The 18,716-nt window shown below is 44.3% G+C and overlaps 1 protein-coding gene across 8 annotated transcripts in view; it reads right to left on the bottom strand.

The window, feature by feature from the left end:
- PLPP4 (phospholipid phosphatase 4) overlaps positions 1-18,716 on the bottom strand; it is a 542,787-nt gene that overhangs the window by 44,043 nt on the left and 480,028 nt on the right. For 7 of the 8 annotated variants that reach the window (XM_084995727.1, XM_084995734.1, XM_084995733.1 and 4 more), the window contains exon 8: positions 10,040-12,514. The exons of the other annotated variant lie outside the window; for it this stretch is intronic. In XM_084995727.1, coding sequence (XP_084851853.1) covers positions 12,147-12,514 — 368 coding nt within the window. In that variant the 3' untranslated portion in view covers positions 10,040-12,146. Of the gene's footprint in view, positions 1-10,039; positions 12,515-18,716 lie in introns of those variants that run through there. 8 annotated transcript variants of the gene reach the window in all.

Raw genomic sequence — 18,716 nt, 5'->3', positions numbered from 1 at the left:
CTTTCATTTTTCTAAATTGTCCTTCTACGTCTACTCTAATTATTCAGTACAGGCTTCATTCTAGCAAAGGCATGTTCCTGTCCTTTTGAAACATGAAAAGGTTGTCTAACGTCAGGAAACCATAAAGGAAGATTTACCCCAGATTTTGACCTACATGCCTCTTTTTTTTCTACTTGGTTTTACTTAATTGAAAGATTGTTTCATACATTTTTCTTGTTCCCCATATCTATTTTTGTTCGTTCTAATCTCATTTCAGAACTCACTCAACCGTTTCTGCTTCTCAAAGTGATGACATTCTGTTGGTAATAGAGAGAGCTCCAGGTGCAATGCTGTAATCTAATTTCAGGATATTATTAAAAGCATTTAATTCGCATAATTGTGTTTGATTTGAAGAAAAATGACTAAATCTTGGATTGAATTGACTGGAGCATAACTATTTTAGGGCTTGTTATTAAGAATTTAAATATTATTGGGCAATTTCTTTTGGCTGTTTGAAGTGTCTATTTTCACTTATAAGAATAGATCTCCTTGTAAAACCTTCCACAGCATTTTATACTTAACAGGGGCTGGCATGTTTTATTTGATATATTCACTTTAATGTTTCATCTCAGATGGTCTTCCATTATTTTCATCTTAAGTTTGGGAAAACAGAAGCATGGGGTTTAAATGACCTGCCAAAGCTCATTGATAGTAGGTGACTCCTGGACTTGTCTTTAGGTTTAAAACTCAAGGCTTTTTCCATTGTTGTCACATGAATTCCAAGATGCCATCTTCTCCTTGAACCTGTTTTTCCATTTGTCTTCAAGAAATCTGAGGATTGAGCTATCTGCTGCCCAGAAGCATGGTATAATTGGTTGTTATTCAACAATTTCTACAGAAAAAGAAGGGCTAGGAATATTTCCATTGGATACTGATATCTCTATTCAAGGCGTGGTCTGAACAAAACTATGATGCACTGCTACTCATTTCAATTGATTCTGGATATTGTGGTGGCCACCAAGTTTAAGTTATCATTCTAAGTTATCGTCTCTACTGTGAAGTCAATAACCCTTCCCCCCCACCCCATTACTGGTATTCTTTCAGTATTGTTGTAGATTAAGGTTTGTCAACCTCAGCACCATTGACACTGAAGCAGAGCTTTCTCTGTGGGGGAAGAGGAGCCTGTTTTGAGCATCAGATGATGTTTAGCAGCATCCCTGACCTCTACCCGCTAGATGCCAATACCACATCCCCTCCCCAGTTGTGACAACCCCAAATATCTCCAGGCATCACCAAATATTCCCTAGATCAAAGTCCTCCTTGGCTGAGAACCACTGCTGTCAATGATACAGGCAAGGAAAATACTCTATTCTCTTAAATGACTGAATCCTCTAACCTAAAGAAGCATTATTAATTACTTCGAAGCACATTTATCTATTGATCCTTGTACTATCAATAAAAATCAGCTGAGAAAGTGTCCCAGAAGACAGAAAAACCAAAATCTAGTTAAATCAAACATAACCCCTGGGACTAGGTAATTAAAGATGTAATTAATGAGATGTCTCACCAGAATCAATACAAACTGTAGTTTCATCCATCTTAGCTGTGGACCATGTTTTACTTCTAGTGATGTTCTGTTAGAGGTCTTAAACATACGAATTGAGGAAACAAGCCAGGGATGGCATTTTCAGTTGCACAACACATGTTTGACTCACATTATTCTGATCACTCTGCAAATTCAATCACTCTACCCATTTTCCTTTATAATTTGAAATGGAACAATCACTTTTGATTGGGAAGAAAAAGGAGGTAAGGCTCTTGGTAAAGAGGCATACATAGGAAGGGGAGAACAAAGAGAATGAAATAGTTCATTTCAACATAAGAGCTTCTTATTTGTCAGGGCCGCCCAGCACATGGCTGTGTTGCAGGGAAGGTGGTGAGTTCCCAGTCACTGGACGTGTGCAACCTGAGCTGTAGTATGGAAACTGGAAAGAGATCAGGCAGATCTGGATTTGATAGCTTAGTGGCTTGGATACAGCTTCACTGAGCCTTAGTTTCCTGTCTGTAAAATGAGACTATCTAACATCAAAGGTTTTGAGAATTCAAGGTGCCACTTACAGAAGTCCTGCTTAGGCTAGATATTCAATAAATGGCAGCTTTGTTTCTAATTTCTGTATAAGCCCATGCTTCTGCTACAGGGTTGGGTGGCTTCACCTGACAGATACTCAGAAATCCTGACTATGCAGGATTTGCTCCAAAATGGCTTTATCCATCACCATATAGCAAACATTTTGCAGGTCCCATTAGATGCATATTGTTATTAACTTTTCCCTGAAAACATCCTTGACTGTTTCATGGGCTGAGAAAAAGAACGACTATGAAGAATAATGGTTAAGGGCTCCATCCGCTGAATCTGGTTTATGGCAGCAATAAAATCAGTGCATTATCCAACCAGCGTGTCTATATTTAAGCAAGCTAAGCTTAGCTTATATTATGCAGACCTGCTTGGAAATGTGGACTTGAGTGTCTGGAAGGATCTCAGGGCTTTGTTAGGCTGGCTGCGCTTCCTAGCAAAAGATGCTGGGTGGCAGAGGGGGGCGAAGAACCACAGGCAAGGAGAGAGCACCCTTCTCAGATTGCTGCAGCACCTTCCCTCTGCACAACCCTCCAGGGCTGAGAAAGGGCACCAGATCTGGAACAAAAGAACCTAACATAAGTTGACCACAACCCAGGTCTTAACTTGCCATTCATCTAAATGTTTGCTATTTCAAACTATTTTGGTTCCAAAGAGAATATTTCATCAGTAAGACTCTCCAGGGTGCTGGGGTGGGGTATAGGCTAGCGGTTTTCGATTACTTTCAAAGTTACAGACCCTTCTCTACACATAAAATCTCCCAGAGGAGACTGACCTGTAAGGTGAAGAAAAGTGAAGTTCCTGGTTGAAGTCCAGGTGGGGAACTGGAGCTTTGCATTCTGTTGGCTTCCTGGACCATCCTGAACAGTGCCTCCTAGTGGCCTGGAGGTATCCCCTTGCACCTCTAGTGTTCCTGGAATCCAGGTTGACAACCACCATACTCAGCCATTTCCAATCTCTTTCTTGTTTAAGAGCCTTTGACTGTACTCTGCACATAGTAGGCTTATAAGCTCTTCTAACATCAGAAGATGGCAAAAAATTGGAGTCACTTCCCTGCCAACTTGGTCTTCAGAACCGCGCAAGTACAACAGAGTCCCTGTTCTTATCCCCAAGAGTTTTTAAATGTTTAATTAGAGAAGAGTTTTGTTTAATTGGCTTCAGATGTTTTTCCTTGACTTACCATTATTTGCAAAAAAAGAAAGTTGTGAGAGAGGTGGTAAAACCGTAGCCACCAGCATTTATTGTTCACTTAATGTTGCCATGATTTAAACCGTCTGGGAAAAAGTCATCCGAAGTACAGAGTTCTGAGTGTGAATAATGGTTCTGCCATCTTTGGCGAGTTGGGGGCTGCTCTTATGGACACTCTGCTGACCCTGCTTAGATTTCAACGTGTCTAGAACAGAGTCTGGCACATGGTATAAGTGCTCAACATACATTGGCTGAATAAGAAGGAACCCAGGGTACTAGAAGCATCCCAGCTTGACAATGCTCCCCATTATATTGCTAAAATTTAAAATTCCAGTGTGGGCACTCCCGGATTTTGCTGACTAATTATTCCCCCCCCCTCTTCTGGCATCCATTCCCTGAGAAAACAAAGCGACAATATGAGATAACATACATTCACATTTTTAATTTTCTTTAAGTAGAACAGCCTTTTAAATTTTTTTTAAATCACGATGGTGGTGGCAATTGGCACAAGTAGAGGCTGAAACCAATTAGTGGGATGCCATGAAGTAAGAGCCCCCCAAAAATGTAGATTTAATTGAAGAAAGTTGGCACTATAAAATCCAGCTGCCAGGCTTTAAAATTGTAATTAATTCTAGGAGGAAGAGAAGGCTCATCAAATCATTCTGGCTGCATCCTCTGCAGCATGTTTGTGCGACCGCCTTTCTCATTGAATTCTCTCCTCCTTTCAGATGTCTTCTGATTCGTGATACAAATGCTTCTCTGGGTGATGACTTTACAACCTGTGACGACAGGGAAGCTCTTTCCTCTGGAGGTGTTGTTGGCACTTTGTTTGAACAATGCCCCAGCATAAACTCTGCTGGGAAATGTGGCAGCCGACACAATCACGCTAGTGACTAACATACCGGATCTCTCTCAGGTCAGAACCAATGGCGTTGATGGAAATGATGAAAAACAGCCAGGGAGCTAATGATACGGAGCTTCCAGTCAGGGCAGGCCTTAACCCACTTGCCTATGAGATAGGTGACACTCAAAAGACTCACTAAACAGTGCACGAAATCTGGAGGGAGACAGTGAGAATTTGAACAGTCTGCAAATTCTGCCCGCAGCATCCGAATCACTCCCAACCCAGCCTCCCCAGCACCTGAAATCTCCCCATCACAAATTCCTACTGTGGTTGCTTTCTCTAGGTAACTCTTGAAAAAGGTAAGGAGTCTGCGAAGGTACCTGCAAATCCCAGTGTGAATTAATTGTTCAGATACGTTTCCTCTTTGGCTGTAGAGGTAAAGGCAAATAGGAGTTTTGAGTGGCAGGGCCTTGATCAAGATGTGGTGTACCCTTCTCCTTGTGGCCTTCAGGACATGCTAAGTTGTACCACAAATAATGTAATGCTGGGAATTTCCGTCGTGGCACAGTGGAAACGAATCCAACTAGGAACCGTGAGGTTGTGGGTTCGATCCTTGGCCTTGCTCAGTGGGTTAAGGATCCGGCCTTGCCATGAGCTGTGGTGTAGGTTGAAGATGTGGCTCGGATCTGGCATTGCTGTGGCTCTGGCGTAGGCTGGCAGCAACAGCTCCAATTAGACCCCTAGCCTGGGAACCTCCATATACCGCAGGTGCGGCCCTAAAAAGACAAAAGACTAAAAAAAAAAAAAAAAAAAAGTGTAACACTGGGGATCGGCTATATTTCTGGGAAATCCACTCTCTGCAGCCTTTGTTCCTTCTGGGTGAGTGGAGAAAAGCAGAAACCCAGTCTCCAGGCGCCTTTCTCATGATCACTATTTACAAAAAGCTTTGCATGGTGAAGAATGTCGAGTTATATATTCCGGACTAGGAAAGGCGAGGAACTGTGTTATAAGGAAACAAAGGAGCTGGAGCACGTACAGAGGGGCCCATTTGAGGCGATTAAGCAGGTCTTAAGGTTGTATGCTATTCTGCTTGAAATACTGTGGGCATATCCATTTCCACTTCAGAAATGCTATCCCCTTTCTCACCAACCTTTATTTAATGTGCAGTGGCTAATGATTTTAATTTTCGTCGTTCTTGCCTTGAGCTCATCAATGGCATAATGGCCTTCCATGAAACGTGTCCATGTTTTGCTTTCTGAAGAATTCTTTACCAAGTAAATCCTGATGCTCTAATTGATCTATTGTATATATTGTTTGGGGTTTTTTTTGGCCACACCCATGGCATGTGGAAATTCCTGGGCCAGGCACTGAACCCATGACACAGAAGTGACTCAAGCTCCTGCAGTGATAATGCTGGATCCTTAACCCGTTGTACCAAAGGAGAATTATTGTATGTGTTTTGCTTTAATACATTTAAATGTTTTCCTCAGGAAGAAACGAGTAGGTAGATAATTTGATGTCTTTTTCTTTTTTAATATAAACCTTTCTCCAGGGACACACACAACTAGGAAATGTTGAAGGTAAGCAACAAATAAGCCCGAGCTTGTTTTTGTTTTTTGCTTTTTAGGGCTGCACCCATGGCATATGGAGGTTCCCAGGCTAGGGGTCTAATCAGAGCTACAGCTGCCGGCCTACCTCTGTGACCTACACCACAGCTCACAGCAACGCCAGATCCTTAACCCACTGAGCAAGGCCAGGGACCGAACCAGCAACTTCATGGTTCCTAGTCCGATTCATTTCCACGGTGCCATGACGGGAACTCCCCGAGCTTGTTTTTTAACGTGTCTGTAAAATCTGTAGTGATGTCCCCTCTTCCAGTCCTGATATTGGTACTTCATGTTTTCTCAATAAGTGAGGGTATGGATTGTGTCAAATTTCCCAAGCAAAACTACCTTTCTTAGGATTTCCTTCCTTGGTTTTTTTTTTTTTTTCCTTCTGGGTCTTGGTTGGGTCCAGGAGAAAGTAACATGAGATTTGGAAGGCTGAAGGAAGTGGCAACCGGCTTGTGGCAGGCAGGTACCTTTCACCTCCTGCACATTGTGGCTTCCTTGCAGGCTCACCTGATGGGTGGGGACAGCAGATAAGCCCGCAGGTCCTCCAGCTCCTGCGGGTGGGATCACCCCTGAGCCTCTTCGAATCCTGATCCAGATGCCTATGTATCTCCTTGGCAAGTGCACCAGCAGGTTGGTCCCTTGAGACACGGACGTTGGATCTTAGCAATGGTGAAAACCAGTGCAGGTTCTAAATTGTGCTCCTGCATTCCAGCTGGTCCTCCTTGTTTGTCCTGATTTCTCCTACTTTATGTCCCCTTTTAATTCCCACCTAAAGACCTATAGGCTTCAGTCACTGAAGCCATTGCTTCACAGAGACTGTTTAACCAGCTCCTTTGGTTATATAAGATCAAATTCCTATACCCCATATTCTGTATAGCTCAGGCTCTCCCATCAGCTGTCAGCTGATAAAATCAGTGTTGCTAAGGGATAATCAAAGTTACTAATCCTGATGCTCTAGTTGATCTTTTGAAATATTTTACTCAGGAAGGAAATGAGTAGGATAGATAATTTGATTTTTTAAAATTTCTTTAATTTCTTCCAAGAAGCAACTATTGTCCCTGTTATTTTTATTTCTTATCAATTTTTGAGTCTATTTTCAATTTATACTCTTATCTTTATTTCTTTCCTCTTTTCTATGTATTTGGGTTTAATCACCTGCATTTTTCTAGCCCATAATATGGAAACTTACATTCAAGAAGAATGACTTCAAATACATGGTCTGAGATTTCAAGCTATGTCTTTAAAATCAATTTTAAAGCTATTTCTTCAAAATCATTTCTTTAAATTCATGCTTTAGTAGAGTTGTTGATTTTTTAATATGCTGTGTTTTTATTGTCAATTTTCAGTGCCAATGTTTTCTTACTGCTTACGATTTCTTCTTTGACCTAAACATCGTTTGGAGGTATGTTGCTTAATTTCCAAGCATTTGGAGACTTCTAGCTACCTAGATGTCTAGATATTTCAAATTTAATTTTGTTATGATTCAAAAATATACTTGTTAAAGATTTCAATATTTTGGAATTTATCGAGATCTATGTTTTATGACTCAGCATACAGTCTCTCTTAGTGGATGTTCCATGTATTCTGGAAAAGAGACTGTGTATTCTATCATTGTTCAGTAAATGCCAGTTAAGCCAGCTTTACTGACAGTCAAAGCTTCCATAACCTCACTTATTTTTTTTTTTTGACTAACTTTTCTGCTAATTACTGAGAGGTGTGGAAATCTCCAACCATAACTATTTCTTTCTGACCCTGTTATTTTCTTCCTCATGGATTTTGAATTTCTCTATATTTTTGCTTTTTTTTTTTTTTTTTTTTTTTTTGGTCTTTTTGCCTTTTCTAGGGCTGCTTCCCACGGCATATGGAGGTTCCCAGGCTAGGGGTCGAATCGGAGCTGCAGCCACCGGCCTACGCCAGAGCCACAGCAACGCGGGATCCGAGCTGTGTCTGCCACCTACACCACCGCTCACGGCAACGCCGGATCGTTAACCCACTGAGCAAGGGCAGGGACTGAACCCGCAACCTCATGGTTCCTAGTCGGATTCGCCAACCACTGCGCCACGACGGGAACGCCCTGTATTTATTATTTTCAGCACTTCTCCCACTTTGTACCTAAGGTTAACATTTGTTCTTCACACCGAGTATCGGAGTCATTTTGAAACCCAGAAATGTTTTTGAAAGACTTATTTTCTATATAATCTTTGCGTATTTTTGCCAGAGTGCTATAGATGGTATTTACAAGCATCGAGCAAGTTCAGGCTGAGAGAGACAAAGAGCTCTCCAGCAGTCCTCCTGCTGAAATGCATAACTTAAATCTCATCACGAGGGAAGGCCCGCCAAACAACACTGAGAGACCTGCTACCAAGAGCTGGCCTGTGTTCTGCAAAACTGGCAACATCGAGCAGCATGTAAAGCTGAGAAATGGCTGTAGATGAAAGGTGATTAGGTGACATGACCACACATTTGTGGCTCAGGGGTTGATGAACCCGACTAGGATCCATGAGGACGTGGGTTCGATCCCTGGCCTCGCTCTTTGGGGTAAGGATCCGACATTGTCGTGAGCTGTGGTGTAGGCCAGCGGCTACAGCTCTGATTCGACCCCTAGCCTGGGAACCTCCATATGCTGCAAGGGTGGCCCTTAAAAAAAAAAAAAAAAAAAAAAAAAAAAAAAAAAAAAAAAAAAAAGGAATGCGTGACCTTGGACTGGATTCTGAACCAAAGGGGAAAGTTTAGCTGAAAAGGACACTATGAGGACAACGGAAGCCATCTGAATACAGACTCCAGTTAGATAAGGATTTTGTATCTCTGCTAAGTCTCCAGAGTTTGGTCATTGGCTTGTGGTGTGAATAAGACCAAGTCTTTGTTCTTACAAAACACACACGGTAATATTTAAGGGTAAACAAATGTGATGTCTCCAATTTCCTCCCAAATGATTCAGAAAAAAATTCTTTCCTTCTCTTAACCCCCTTAATGCACCTGCTTTGCCTCCCCCAGATAATTGTGAATCTCATATGGGGGAGCTCCTTGTACTATTCTTAGATTCTTGTAGCTTTCCATAAGTTTGAAAATATATCTAAATAATTTATCAAAACAAATAGCTAACAGGTTAACTAACTTCCTTATGAACATACATATATATTATGGATTAGGAAAGCCTTTCTTTTCTTTTTTCTTTCTTTCTTTTTTTTTTTGTCTTTTTTGTTGTTGTTGTTGCTATTTCTTGGGCCGATCCCGCGGCATATGGAGGTTCCCAGGCTAGGGGTTGAATCGGAGCTGCAGCCACCGGCCTATGCCAGAGCCACAGCAACGCGGGATCCGAGCCGCGTCTGCCACCTACACCACAGCTCACGGCAACGCCGGATCGTTAACCCACTGAGCAAGGGCAGGGACCGAACGTGCAACCTCATGGTTCCTAGTTGGATTCGTTAACCACTGCGCCACGACGGGAACTCCTTTTTTTTTTTTTTGGTCTTTTTAGGGCTGTACGCACAGCATATGGAAGTTCCCAGGCTCAGGGGGGAATTGGAGCTGTAGCTGCTGGCCTGCACCACAGCCACAGCAATGCCAGATCTGAGCCATGTCTGTGACCTACACCACAGCTCATAGCAACGCCGGATCGGTAACCCACGAGCAAGGCCAGGGATTGAACCTGTGTCCTCATGGATGCTAGTCAGATTCGTTTCCATGATGGGAACTCCGGGGTATCTTTTATTTTCTTTAGCAGAAAGGGTAAGAGCACAGGTATTTGAGCCAAAAGATTGATTTGGTTCAATTACCTGGGTGACCTTGAATAAGTTACTTAACTTCTCTAACCTTCCATTTTTTCACCTATATATAAAAAAAGAATAATAAATCCTTCAAAAGAAAAATTCTTGTAACAACGAATTGAAATGATAAACGTAAATTGCTTGATTTGGTGTGGACACTTCATAAACTGTAATAAATGGTAGTTCCTGGTGTTTAAACTGGTTGAGAGGTGTCTAATAATATCACGTAGATCAGCTCTTCAAACAGAAATAAAATGCAATCTAGGAGTTCTCGTTGCAGCTCAGTGGGTTAAGAACCCCAACATAGTGTCTGTGAGGATGTGGGTTTGATCCCTGGCCTATCCCAGTAGGTTAAGGATCTGGTGTTGCCACAAGGTCTCAGATGTAGCTCAGATTTGATGTGGCTGTGGCTGTGGCATAGGTTGGCAGCTGCAGCTCCAATCAGATCCCTGGCCTGGGTGCTTCCATATACCACAGGCGCAGCCTTTATAAGAAAAAATAAGCAAATGAAATTAATTTTAATCATCTATTTTATTTCATCCAATATATCCCTAATATTATCATTTCGAGATGTAATTGTTACACAGTTTATTAATGAGACATTTTACCATCTTTTTTATTACTATGTGCTCAAAATCCAGTGCATATTTTACCTTCCGGGCACCTCTCAGTTTGTTCTAATCACACACCATGTGCTTAACAGCCACATGGGATGAATAGTTACCATGTTGGACGTCAAACATCAGACCCTTGGGTGAGCAGAATGGGTGAAGGGGGTCAAAAGTTACAAACATCCTGTTTCACAGTAGGAGTAAGTCCTGGGATGCAGTGCACAGCATGGTGACTAGAGTTCATAACACGGTCTGACCTGTTTGAAAGTAGCTACGAGAGGAGATCTTGAAAGTTCTCACCACTAGACAAAAAATTGTAACTATGTATGGTGACACATGTAACTAGATCTACGGTAGTGATGAGTGCTCAGTACACACAAACACTGAATCATTACACTGTACACCTGACACTAATAGAATGTGGGGTCGGTTATGCCTCAACTTTAAAAACTGGACAACTTTTTTTTTTTTTAAATCTTTTTAGGGCTGCACCCATGCCATATGGAGGTTCCCAGGGGAACCTCCTAGGGGTCGAATTGGAGCGGTAGCCACTAGTCTACACCACAGTCACAGCAACGTGGAATCCAAGCCTCGTCTGTGACCTACTCTACAGTTCATGGCAACGCCAAATCTTTAACCCACGGAGTGAGGCCAGGGATTGAATGCATCCTCATGGATGCTAGTCAGATTCATTTCTGCTGAGCCACGCTGGGAATGCCAAAATTGGACACTTTTTCAAATTTCATGCTTGTCACTTTATTCCCTATGAAGTATTATCATAAGACTGTGAACTATTACACAGACACACATCATTTAGCATGGGCTCATTCTCCTAACCACAAATTCTTAAAAGAAATTCCCGTGGAGTTATAATTCAGCTATGATGAAGCATTTTATATGATCCACGTTCCTCTTTGGGAAGAGTAGTGAGAAATCTGCCTTGACTAGAAGGGCTTTTTAGGTGACCCCGTGCGATAAGGAAGCAAAGGATTCACCGTGAGTGAGTTGTCCAGGGATAGTCTGGCTTTGTGGCTAATGCAAAGAGGTGACTGATGTTTTGGAGTGGGGTCAGAGAAGAGAAACACACATTGGGCACAGTGTTTGGTGCTTCTTGCTGGAAACAGACCATCTCAGAGAGTCCCCACCTCTTTCCTTGAGGTCCCCGGGGAGCTGCTACCTCATGGATGTTCATGAGCCTGGGTTCCCGCCAGTGGTGTCCTGGAGCCGCGGGTACCAACTCCCAGAGCCCACTGTGCAGGGCTCTTTTCCCAACTCTGTGTGCAGGGTCATCCTGCTGGGTAGCCTGAAACCAGCAGTCATGGGAGTGTTTCCATCAGGGCAATTAGCAAACACTACAAAGCAGGCTTGGAGTCTTTTTTAGGCCTGGTTCATCAGTATACCACTTGTTCCAGCCTTCTTTTGCTGCATACTGACCACTCTCTGCTGTCCACGTCTCCACTGGGGCTTCGGCTCTCTGCTGGTCTCAGCTGTCTTGCTTGAGGCCACCTGCTGCTGGCACTACCCAGGCTTAGAGGAGGAGGGGAGACCTGTCCAATCCCACCCCCACCCCTACCCCCCGCCTTCTCTACCCTCATTTATTTGCTGCCAAGGAAGCTTAGTTCTAACTTTAGGCAATAATATGGTGGTCTGAGTATTGGAAGTGTTTTGACTATATTCCCAAATAAGGGCACCCAAGAGGCCCACAATCTAAGTTCAAAAAACAGCCAAAGAACTCAGATGTCCACCAAGTGATGAACAGGCAAGTTAAATCTAGTGTATTCATACAGTGGACTATTATTCAGTTATGAAAAGATACGTGAGACACCAGGGGTGAGCCTAGAAGACACTGTCCTAAGTAAAAGCAGCCCAGCACAAAAGACAACATATTGTACAATTCCATGTGTATGAAATCTCTGAAACTGGCAAACTCAGAGACAAAAAGCAGAGGCTGGAGAGAGGGGGGGATGGGAGGAGACTGCTGCTTTTGGGGACGATGAAAATATTCTGGTGCTACACAGTGGTGGTGGCACAGTCTTGTGAACGTGCTAAGACCCACCAAGCTGCACATTTTAAAATCATGCATTTTATAGAGTGTGAATTTTTCAAAAAAAAAAAAGCAAACAAAAAAAACCAACATAGCAACAAACAAACAAGCCCAATTAGCCAGCTCTGGGCAGTTGGTCTTCCTGTAAAGCTTACTGGGAGAGAGCTTTTCAGCAGAGTGTCCCTTCTCTCCAAGGGTCCCTGGAGCGGGTGGGAGTGGGGACAGATCTCCCTGCCCCTGGATTCTTTGTGGAGAGAAGGGTGCTCCCACGTGCCGTCTCTCTGGTCCTTGAGTTGAAGCACCACAGGGAATGGCTGGCTGGGCCTGGGACTGCCTGGGAGAAGATGAAAGTGACCAGTGAAACTGACCCCCCATTTCCCAGTCATCCCCGGGGCTGAGTGAGGAAGGATTCCTAGGGAGATGACATGATAGATATTCTGGCGGAGAACCAAGGGCTGCCCCCTGAAGTTCTGGTGGCTGAGGGATGGACATGCTTGGTCACTGTAGACTTCCATACGCCCCCATCCCCAACATCAGAGGAAAGTGAGTGAGAAGCTGCAGATCAAGTTGCATAAGGGACCATCGGAGCCTGGGAGAGCTGTGAGGAGCCAGCCCTCCAAGAGGGGCTGAGAAAATAAGCGGCATCAGCAGAGATGACCAACGGAAGGCGAGAGAACGACCACTCCAGGTGACAGTCGCTTAGGGAGGTGTTTTTTCTCCACCCCCCCCAACCCCTCATCACCTCACCCCCACCCCAAGACTCAGGCAAGGCAGGGGCACTGTCCACGAGTTAGAAACCCACGATTCCTCCCTCCTCCCAGAGCTGCCTGGACTTCTGGCTCCAGCAGCTTAAGGGATTTTCACTGAAGTATGAGACTGACCTTCAGAAGTGAGTGGGACAAAGTCTTATTACCTGGATGAGGCTGCTTTGATGAAAGAGACTGACAATTAGACAATGAAAGCAGGGAAAGAGGGCTTTGTGAAGCACAGGGGATTGTTTTTTTTGTGAAAAACTCTTTCCTGTACTCAAGCACAGCTGAACTCTTCAGTTAAGCCAAGCAAGAGACATCACCGAAGACTGGAAAAATGGAAGAGAAATACAGCACAGGGACTAGCTGGTCACCTCGCCTGCCTCTCCAGGGCATCGCCTGGCCCCCTTGACCACCTGGAAGCTCCCGATGTTTCCTGGGTTGATGGAGATGGACAGTTGGTTTTTACTTCCCTCTTTCAGCTGCATCTAAAGCTCCTCTCCTGAGTTTTTATTTCCTGGCCTGACCTCTTCTTAAAATTTCTGACAGAGGGAGCCTCACCCCACCTGCAGGGGTGCAGACCCAGCTTCTGGCCTCCACAAGAGTCCCGAACAACATTCCTGCACCAGGTCTGCTCCATTTCTAAGTTACGCAGCCTCTTCTGACACCACAGGTGAGGTGTGACTTAGTCAAGTTCAGTCGTGTTTCTTTTCAGGCTCTTCCCATTAAGGTTTACAAGATCTCAGGGTTCGTTCTCTCCTAAGGTCTCCCAGTTTCAGCAGGTGCTGTCATGCCCATTTGACAGATAAGAAAACTGAGTCTCTGAGACGTTAAGGGACTTAGTCAAGGCTGCAGCTTAGTAAGTGTCAGAAATTTCCACCATTCCTACACATTTAGAATTCCTAAATTAAAACTTTCCCAACCTGGGAGTTCCTGCTGTGGCGTAGCAGAAATGAATCCGACTAGTATCCATGAGGATTTGAGTCCTATCCCTGGCCTCACTCAGGGGGGCTAAGGATCTGGCATTGCTGTGAGCTGTGAAATGTGTCACAGACGTGGCTTGGATTCCGCGTTGCTGTGGCTGTGGCGTAGGCCAGTGGCTACAGCTCCAATTCAACCCCTAACCTGGGAACCTCCATAGACTGCAGGTGTAGCCCTAAAAAAAAAAAAAAGGCAAAAATGAAATAAAACAAAACAACCCATCCTGACCTACCCCTCCAACCAGATAGGGAAACTCTCCTTTTCAGATTGCAGAGGGAAGCTTCAAATAAATTTCCAATCATCTTCTCAGTACACAGAAACACACATAAATTACATTTAATAGAATTAACTGGGGACTTTCTGGAGCAGGGAACATATCCATGGAGACTAATTCCACTCAAATAGATTTTTAGAAAACACTTCTAAATAAAAGAACAGACTCCAAAAACAGTTTAGACAACACAGAAGGAAAAAAACCAAAAAACTGTCCCCTAATGAGGGATGAATGCTCAGGATGGGAAACAGAGCAGTGAAGATTGGAAACGCTGGCTCTACATAATGCTCGTTTTATATTTGGACAGGCTCATCGATGTAACTGTGTCATGAAACATCCCCCCCAAGAAAACAGCCACGTTGACGCCGCTGTGTCACAATGTCTTGCTTTGGATCAGGGGCCGATGAGAAAGTGGAGGGTGAGAGAGGTCAAGGGACTGATTCAAGACAGAAAGGATGAATGAGGTGAGCGCGGGGAGCTTGTCCGGATTGAGTGCTTATTTATCCCTTGTCCTGGGGCGGCTGGCCAGGCATGTGGCCAGTAGGACAAGAACGCATGCCCGTCTTTGATTGGGTCCTTCCAAGTCCTGAGTCTGGGCACACAGCAGGTGCACAATGAATGCTGATCCCATGATTGCATTTCAAGCATGGTAAAAGGGCCCTTGTTTCCCTTATCAATTGCAACTAATATTTCTTCCCTCTTCTTCATGGTATAGGCTATAATCAATAAGAGCATTAGTAGCAAGGGATGAGCACAGAGTAAATAAGCATGAACCTGATGGTTTAGGATATATTAGATTTAATTTTCTTTCTTTAATTATATGTGCCTAAGGGATATATAATTCATTCTTTAGAGGGAGAGAAGGAGGAAGAAAGAGAGAGAGACTACAAATGGAAAATAAAGGGAATTTCTAGGAGGGGCCTGAATCGCAACTCCCCTGAATGTTTTTCAGCAAGAAAGAGCCGGTGGGGGTGGGGTGGGGTGGGGGGCAGCACTGCAGAGCGTCAGGAGTGGGGGTGTAAGTGGGATGACCATCCCTGCACTCGGCAAGGTTTTAAGCCAGCTCACCAACTCCAATGGGGATAAAAGGCTCAGCCCTGTGAGTGGGACCATGTTGGGCCCCAACTCCATCCACCTAGGATTGAAAGTGTGTCCAGGACATGGAGGGGATGGCCACCCAAGGTCAAGTGTGATCTCTGATCCATCACATCACTCCCTTCCCCAAGTTCAGGGACCCAGCCTTGCTCTTCCATCTACCCTCGAGCCTTGCCCAGAGCCAGGGGCAACACAGAGGCCCATGAGAGTGGGTTGAATGAACAGATGAGCCAATGAATGAATGAGTGAATGAATGAACTGTTTACATCTGTGGCTAGTACAAACTCCTCTTTCGACTTTAGGAACCACTCTCTCTTTCCCTCGCTTTGAATCGTCTCTTCTGTGTTTTGTAACGTTGCGACGCCCGGCATCCCTTGCACCCTACATTTACACCCAGTCTGAAATCCTTGTGCTGGGGACAAATACAAAAACACCTTAGAAAACACTCCAATCCTAGGTCAGCTGAAGCCAATCCATCTTCTATCCATGGCTGGAATGTATGTGGGAGGGGATTTATGTTTACGCAGCTGCAACATAAGCTATTTATAACCAGGTTTATCCTCAGGAGTTTCTGGCTGAATTCCATCTTTCAAGATATTCTTAGCCCCAGAGATTCCCTTATCACATGGGATGAAAACTGGTCTTTGGATCACAAAACACTGTTAATCCCCAAAGTAGGTGTTTTGAACTCCTGCGCTGGCCAGTTTTACAGATCTCACAGTGGGTCTTGACTACCTGGTGTGCAGAAAAGTTGTCCATGAAGTCAGGCCGAGGGCACACTGGGGCTGAGACAGGGTCTTTGGGGCTAGAAGCCCAGCTCTAGCCCTCTCTCTTTTTTTTCCCCTTTCTTTTCTCTTTCTTTCTTTTGGGGTGAGGTGGGGGGGCTGAAGTTGCAGCATAAGGAGATTCCCAAGCTAGAGGTCTAATCAGAGCTGCAGCTCCAACCTACACCACAGCCACAGCAACTCCAGATCCATGCTGCATCTGTGACCTACACCACAGCTCATGGCAATGCTGGATCCTTAATCCACTGAGTAGGGCCAGGGATCAAACCCTTATCCTCATGGATACTAGTCGGGTTCATTACCAGTGAGCCACGACGGGAACACCTTCTTTCTTTTCTTTTTTTCTTTTCTTTTTTTTTTTTTTTTGGCTGCATGTGGAATTCCTAGGCCAAGGGTCACATCGAACCACAGTTGTAACCTACCCCACAACTGCAGCAAAGCCAGATCTTTTAAGCCACTGTGCTGGGCTGGGGATTGAACCTGTGACCTGGTGCTGCAGAGATGCCACCGATCCTGTTTCGACACCACAGGAACTCCTCCTGTCCTCTCTTGATAGTGACATATGGAGGTGCCACCAGCTGAGTTTATCCATGAGTGAGGTGGCGTAAAAAGGTCAGCTGGCCAGGCTGAATGTATTTAACAAGTTAACTTAGGTCACAGAACACCGGCTATGTGCCAGAGCTGTTCTAAATGCTTTGCACGCATTCATGTATTACCTGACTTGATCCTCAGGATCCAGTGGGCTTTTTCCCATCATCACGTTCATGTTACCTGGGAGACACGGGACCAGGACGCCTTGAAATCCATGTTCCTGTTCTATGGCTTGTGGGCAGCGGGGCAGAGGAGAGGGATGGAGTTAGGTCCCAGCCAGGTTGCAGGGTTTCTCATCAAAGGCCGTGCTGCCTTTCCAGCTATGGCCTCTGGGCGTGAGACCTCACCTCTGATAGCCACTACTTCTGTGCCATGGGGGCTAACTCAACAATAATATCCACTTCATTAGGTTGTGCTGAAGATGAAAATTAATGACATCTAGTGACGCTTGGCCCCTAGGTTCTGTTTGAAAAATGGAGTCATTTTTATGAGGTTCAAGGTTAGAAATTGGAGAAACATGAATCCTGACTTACATGAAATTTAATTTCCTTCGTATCTAAATACAGGTTGGACTAACTAAAAATGGAAACCTGCTTTTCCTTTAAAAGTCATTTTTATCAGCTAAATGTCCCAGGGCTATTTCTTATGACACGAAGTTCCCAGGACAGCCCTGGGTTTCCAACGCTATTCGTTTAATGGATCAGGGGTTCTATTCCACAGAGAGGAGAGTTAGTTCTAAACCTGGCAGTCAGGTCTCTCTGGGGGGGGGGGGGCTCTTTGTTTGGACTTTTTGTACATTGAAAAAAAAAATAAAATGTCCCCCCTCCTTCCCTATAAAAGACCATCCCACTTATTGATTAAAATATCGCTGGCAAGCTTCTTAGCCTTAGCGTTGATGTGCTCCCCATCATGGCCTTTTTTTTTTTAAGGGCCACATATGCGGCATATGGAAGTTCCCAGGCTAGGGGTCCACTTGGAGCTGCAGGAGCCAGCCTACAGCACAGCCACAGCATAAGGCATTCTTTTTTTTTTTAAGGGCCACATATGCGGCATATGGAAGTTCCCAGGCTAGGGGTCCACTTGGAGCTGCAGGAGCCAGCCTACAGCACAGCCACAGCAATGCAGGATCCAAGCCGCATCTGTGACCTATACCACACAGCTCATGGCAATGCCGGATCCTTAACCCACTGAGTGAGGCCAGGGATCAAACCTTCGTCCTTATGGATACTGGTCAGATACATTTCCACTGAGCCACGATGGGAGCTCCAGAAGGCATTTCTAACCCCATTTCACAGAGGGGAAGCCTACATCTCCATGTGGCTCCTTGACCTTTTCAAGGTCACACAGTTAGATATTGATGGTACTGGGGTCCCAGCTCCCTGCCAGCACCCAAGTCCGTGCTCCCTAAAAATGTATCCTGTGCAGTAGGCCAGGCTTTATCTATCTTTGGGCTTTGAAAAATTATAATATCTTTGATGTTTAAGCCACTTTGGGACAAAATATTTGGACAATTAACAATCACACATGTTCTTATCCCTTAATAGTAAACAGGCCAAACATGAACCATTTCAAGTTTCTCTTTATGAACCATCATCATCCTACTTCATCATATAGAGGCGGTGGTTGAGGGGGGACCCACTTCTTCTCCACACAATGCCCCAAATACTGTAGCTTCGAATATTTTTGTCTTTATATTTACTTTATCATTTTTTGCTGAATAAACTACAGACATTATGATGTATTACCCTTAAATATTTCAGGACACTCCTCTAAAAAATGAGGACACTTTCTCACCTAACCATGTCACCATAACCACAGCTGTAACAAAATGAATGTCATCTTCTGGTCGGTCTATATATTTGAATTTCCCCAGTTGTCCCAGAAATGTCTTTTACAGCTGGTCAAATTCTCTTTCGAAATTCTTGCCCTTGGGAAAAAATAGCTGATCTTGTCTGGAAACTGACATTTGGAGGCCTGTCCCCACAAAAGGGGTCAGAAGAGGCTTGGATAAGCCCCGTGAAAACTCTTCATGGAAACACAGAAAAACCAAACCTCATGGCA

This window comes from Sus scrofa, chromosome 14 (genome assembly GCF_054392235.1).
Source record: "Sus scrofa isolate SSC_HxYL_T2T_F1_AM1 chromosome 14, Sscrofa_HxYL_maternal_Yorkshire_Landrace_v2.0, whole genome shotgun sequence".
Classification (NCBI taxonomy): Eukaryota; Metazoa; Chordata; class Mammalia; order Artiodactyla; family Suidae; genus Sus; species Sus scrofa.
This window is presented reverse-complemented; position numbering and strand designations above follow the sequence as displayed.